We start from the raw sequence: 6,217 nt of genomic DNA, 5'->3' as shown, positions 1-6,217 counted from the left end.
TAAAACTGAACCGTTCTCCGGTGCGCCGTAACGTCATAAAACGTCGCCATTTCTCATGTGTTGTGTTTACCACTTTCCCATTTCGAATGCTCGAGAAACTGCCAAAAATTAAGCAAATGCCTTAAGATTTTTACAAAGACTACAAAATTGATTGTGGAATTGAATTAGGATAATTTTAATCCAAATCTTATGTATTTAAAACTTTTATTTTGAATTCAAACTTGTGTATTCTTTAATAAAACCTTGGTTTTTTGACCGTGCGCCGTAGGACAACACCTCGTGCACATTCAAGCATAATAAAATCTTTATTTTTGCCTATATTTTGTCAAAAAAATTATGATGCACTTAAATACGTTAAATAAACATTTACTGAAATTTTCACCTTAGTGCGCCCATTACTTTTCGAGAAAAACGCTTTGTCCACGATTTTACGGGACAACCCTCGTATACGCTGCATGCAGAAATATCAGAAAAAGAGGTCTTCAAAATATATTAATCGAAAAACACATTACAATGAATGAAACGAGAAGGTGCGCAGACTTCCAGGAGTCCAGATATTCTTTCATTCAGGACGCAATGGTGCTCGAAGGATAATGCACTCTTTTGTATGTTGAGTGCAATTTTTTCGAAGCGCTGCTTCCACATATTCTTGAGTATTTGATGGGCATCTTGTCACAGGTGAGATAGTTTGTAAAGACTCCTCGCAAGCATTGTTTGGAAGTTGTAAACTTAGTGTTCCTTTCAAGACAATCCAAAGTATTTTGATTATTGTCTGTAAATAGTAAAATATAATAATATACGTTTTAATGACTGCAGATTGATTTTTATTTAGACTTATGTCATAAATACTAGATAAAACGCCTCTATCATAATAGTTACTTTTCTCAATGTAAATGGCAGTTAATCTACTGTGATATATTATATTATTTGAAAAATAGAAAAGCACACAAGACTTCTCATTATGAGGAAAATTTCACAAAAACTGTATCATTTTTTCTGTTATTGGAGTCCAGACCTTCCGATAAAATTTTAGAACAGATGTTCAATTTTCTGGATGCCGTGGCAGATTTGGAAATTGAACCTAGATATTCAATTCTGTGGTTAAAAATATAAAATCATACTTAGTACAGATGTATATTCTTATATAATATCCGTTAAGTATAAAATTATTACTTTTATATTTTCTCTTGATTACCTGTCAAGCGTAAAATCAACGTGCAAGCAAGCCAAGCCATCTTGTTAGCAAGTTTGCATGTATTACAGTGAGAAATAGATGAAATGTCTTCTTGTATCGGGGCATCTTTTTTCAATCTCTCTCTCTCTCTTCGGAATAAAGTGAGATGTAGTTACAATAAGTTAAGACTTTTGGCGGTAATTCCCGTCCATAAACGCACATTAATAATGTGTTCGTCTATTGAAACAAGCAGATGTAAGTCTTGCTTCAGAAATTGTAAATGTATGTAGATTTTTTATACAGGCTGTTTCATAATATGTGTTACAATTTGAGATCTAATACGCAAGTTTCGAGATTATCTCCCTTGTTGCGCTCTTTCGTTGAGGAGGGGAGCTTCGTTGCCGCGTAGTCTGACAGGTGGGACAGATATTTATTATTTATATATTGGATATATCGGTACAGATAACGCGTGCGACCGTTAGAGCGAGCGCAAACTCTTCTGTTGTTTTGATTTAGGTCGGACTCGTCAAACCGCACGTGGCATTTGGTTCGTCTAGACTCTGACGTCACATGACGTAGTGTGTAAGTTGCCAAGAAAAAGCCTGAACAGTGCTGAAAGTTAATGAAGAAAGTTTCGTTTTCTTTTTTTATATAGATATATATCCATTGAGAAAAGACGAGTAAACCTTTTGTTGAACATTTGCTGTTATTCTCGCGAGAACGTGGCTAAAATAATTGATGCATTATGGGTCGAAATTACGGCATCAAAAAATTCTATCGAATGAATGAGCTCGCTTTTATTTTTCTTTCCTAACATATTGCTATTGCACTCTTTATATAATTTTGAAAATCGAATCCTGCATTTTTGAACCATCTGAAAAAGTCAAAGAAATCATGGTTTTTCAATGATTAATTGTGCTATAAATTCCAATGTCATAATAAGAATATTTGAATATTTCTGGAAATGGACTTTACTTCTACACTCAGTGCTGAATTGTAAAGCTGTTTTTTTTTCCAAACCATGTCGCCAATATCCATTCCATTCATTCACAAGTTCAAGAAATAAATACTCCCCTCCCCCCCCCCCCCCAAAAAAAAAATAGAAGCTTTCTAGGATGCTAATCAGAAGGTTAGTAACAAGGTTAAAGGACAGGGATGGACAGTATGCGATAAATGACACAGTATTCCAGAAAGCCGAAAGACTTTAGGAAGTGGAGATTTTATTGGTGAAGTAGAGGCTTTTAGTGTAGCAAACTACTGAGAAAGGGCCTGATAGAAACTTTCAGAAATTTCCTCTTTGGATATAAAACTGTTCGGGTAAAAATCCACATTGAAGCACAGACGCACAAAATTTTGTATTTAGAATTTTTACCCATTCAATAACGTTTTTAACAAACCCAAAATATTCTAATACTTTATAAACAAAAGTCCAGGGTATTGAATCAAAAGCTTTTTCGAAGTCTATAAGTAAAAGCAATACCGGTATATTTCTAGATTCAGTGTAATCCATAAGATCGTAAAGAAATCTGCTATTTTCACCTATATATCTTCCTTTTAAAAATCCAAGTTGAGTATTTGATATGATATTGTCCAGGGTGGATCTTATTCTATGACTAATACAACCTGATAAAAGTTTATAAAACACATTTAAAAGTGTGATAGGTAGCCAATTCTTCAAAAATTCTCTTGGCTTAGCACCTTTTGGTAAGCATGTAATAAACCCCTATCTTTGAGAAATGGGAAGTTCCTTCCTCTGAAATATATCATTTATGGCAAGTACTATAAAAAGTTTTAAATCTGACCAAAAAAATTTAAAAAATTCTGCGGTAAAGCCATCACTTCCTGGTGACTTATTGTTTTTCATGTATTTTAACACCTCCAAGACTTCATTTTCCAAAAATTTTCCCTCAAGTGTTTTGGCAATATGGTTTTCAAGTTTTGGAACCTCAGTAACTGTTATAATTTCTGCAAGATCTATGTCGAGAAGTTCTGCATCTACTGAAGTATAGAGAGATTTGTAATACATCCTAATTTTATTTCTGACTGATTGTAAATAGTTTCATTTTCCTCTGTTTTAATCTTTTTGATAATCTTATTCAAATAATTACGGGATTCTAATTTACAAAAATATTGAGATGGTTTTTCTCCATATTCAACCCATCTGGCTCTGGATCTTATGATGTGATCTTGTAGCTTTTCTTTTCTTAAATTCTCAAGATCAGTTTTTTTCTCCTCTATTAAATGTAGATTCAATGTATTCTCTGCCTCTAATTTTTCTATTTGTGCAATTAACAAGGCTTCTTCTTTATTTTCTTCTTTCTTTCTACATGATGAATATGAAATAGTAATGCCTCTAATCTCCATTAGAAGGACTTCAAAAAATGTACTGTTATCCATATTTTCTATAAGCACATTATTCTTTTCGTATTTGTTTCTAACCGATTTTATTGTTTCTTTCACTTTGGTAACAATGTTTTGTCTACAAGTAAAGAGTCATTAAAGGACATGATAGGGTAAGGTCATAATTTGGCCCCTCATCAATTTTGTTCATATTTATATCAAATAAACCACTGAACTTACCTTTAAAGAAAAAAATGTTTAACCGCTCTAGCTCTTTATTTAGGTTGCTAAGCAACACAAATGACATAGCAACATTTTTGACAGATTTTATGCGTTTGCAGCGAGAATACATCAATAAATAATCGCAATTAAAACAATGGTACATGTGCATAAGTAGATAAATCTATTACCGTATACATGTAACACAATCAGACAGATATAAATCTTTTTTACGGCATATATATATATATATAGATATATATGTCACGTAGCAACCAATTGTATCCCTAGCAACAAGAATCTTTTATAATGTATAAAAGCATAACATGGGTTAAGTATATGTGTTGGGTAATAAAAATCAAGATTTAAAACAATTCATATGATACTTATATTCAGGGTTTATGAGAGTCAAGAATCAAATTATTATATCCTAAATTAATTTGTCACCTTAACAAAAAAATATATTTGCACTGCACCAGGTCTTTACTAAATAAACCTATTTGCTGCTTTACTCTTCTAATGAAGAGTGAACCTCTTCTTCGTTCTCGGCATCACTATCACTGTCAGTCTGAGGTAGATCCTCTGCATTCAAAACATTGTCAACCATGTGTGCCTTTGGAATGGTTCTGTTCACGTGTCGTTTGTACCCCAAATACCACAAAACGCTTGCTACATGGCCACATGTACCAACGACACGGGCACCAGATTTGCAAGTACAATACCACCCTGTTATTGTTGAATTTTCTGGTGAGTATTGTATCCATAAATTGTGTATGATGTGGTTTGAATGCCTGGACTGTATCTTTACTCGAAAGAAATCTGGTAAATCTTTACATAAAAGAATAGAATAGAGTCCATCATCTGCTATGTGCTCAGCGGTGTAATGTTGGGCCTGCTTTAACTGGTATATGCCAAATGTAATCTGTCGAAGATCATCTAGTGATAATTTTGGAAAATTGTCTAGAGTCTCATTTTCTTCAGTGATATTTATGTATGTATTTCTCTTTCTTATCAAATTGTTTTCCTCTACTAATGCCTTGACATGATTTATAAACTTTGATCTCTCCAACATTTCTTTGGCAATGCTTTCCCCCTCTGGATTATGGTTGGATAGTGGCGGTCTGAAGTTGTTGCAGAGTGAGCAAACTATTCGCACAAAGTCACCTATTGAACTAACATAATGGTTTGATATAACTTTATCCAAGAGTTTCCAATTTTTTATTCTGCCATTGACACTTTCCACTACCCAGCGCACTTTTGTGATCAACCGGGAAAGATTTGCCTCTTCTGTGCAATGTTGATTTGATCCTTTCCTTAGAAAGCATGGCATTTCCACTTGTAAGCCGCAGCTCGTTAAGAAATCCACAGAATCACGGAATCCGCGATCCACTACACATACATCGTCAGAAGTGATCCAATCAGAGAGATTTTCGGCATTTGTTTTGAATGCATGTTTTGTAATGCTTGAATCACTGTTTTTGGAATCTGCTCTTTAAGGCCCTAGCACACTTAAAATGTAACCATCGGATCCAGCAATAACCATCAGTTTTACAAGTGGCCGATGTTTGTACAAGCTATATTAAACTCTTTGAAAATGATAGTCTGAACTCTTTTGAATGTACAAATATGTACCATCCATTATCAGCACTGCAGAATTAGAAGTTCCAGATGTAAAAAGAGTTTTAGCTAGAGGGGTTGTATGTTGTTGTGCAAAGGTATCATGATCAATGTGTTGAAATCCAAGGTTTTTTGGAACATAATCCTGAATCAAAGCATTCTTGGCAGCATGGATAGACCTTTGTATTTGTGATTTCTTTAGAGAAAACAATACGGCCAGAAGATTATTTGATAAACCAGTGCGAAGTATTACAAGCAAGATTGCAAGGCAGGTTCGTTTAGACCGGACAGATGTATTTCTGAGAGAGGTAAGAGATGACAGGACTTCAAAAAATTGATTCTTAGACAGACCTGTAAAGTAGTAATAATCTTCATCTGACAATGATAATGGATTTTCAAAGTCTAATCGAGCTTTTAATAACATTGATTGTCTCATCCTCTGAAGAAGGTCAGCAATGTCTGTCCTGTTGAGATAAGTCTCGTCATTCGTTCCTTCAATCTGTGACATTGCAGTTTGGGTGAGTATGTCATTCTGAAAATGAGACTTACAGGATCTAGAATTTTCATCCACATATATTCCTTTTTCAAGGACGATGTTGGTTCTTGCCTGTAAAGGCACAACTCGCATGCGATTTGCTGATTTTTTACACACAATACAATATTTGTGTGATTTTGACGTGCTTGGAAATTGAAGTTTGACAGAATTTGGACTGACTTGTTCATCAGGTTTATTTACGGTACACTGCAAGTTTACTCTTTTAGATCTGTAGAATTCCCTGGAACAGCTCAAACAAGTGACATCGTCTTCTGTGGCTCTTCGAACCAGAAGTTTTCACAAGTATTTTCGGAAGTGGCCCGAATTTACAG

General features: G+C 34.4%; 1 protein-coding gene across 1 annotated transcript; it reads right to left on the bottom strand.

The window, feature by feature from the left end:
* Positions 1-4,241: 4,241 nt before the first annotated feature.
* On the bottom strand, positions 4,242-5,978 carry LOC134272508 (uncharacterized). The gene is made up of 2 exons (XM_062754732.1): positions 5,366-5,978; positions 4,242-5,122 (listed from the first exon to the last, which is right to left on the bottom strand). The coding sequence occupies exons 1-2, from the start codon at positions 5,976-5,978 to the stop codon at positions 4,242-4,244; spliced, it is 1,494 nt and encodes a 497-aa protein (XP_062610716.1).
* Between the last annotated feature and the right edge of the window lie 239 nt (positions 5,979-6,217).

The sequence above is a fragment of the Saccostrea cucullata genome, unplaced genomic scaffold (genome assembly GCF_032062105.1).
Source record: "Saccostrea cucullata isolate Sc308-1 unplaced genomic scaffold, CSIRO_AGI_Scuc_v1 ctg8399, whole genome shotgun sequence".
NCBI classification, from domain to species: Eukaryota; Metazoa; Mollusca; class Bivalvia; order Ostreida; family Ostreidae; genus Saccostrea; species Saccostrea cuccullata.
The sequence above is the reverse complement of the archived record's forward strand: the minus strand, read 5'-3'. Positions and strand labels throughout refer to the sequence as shown.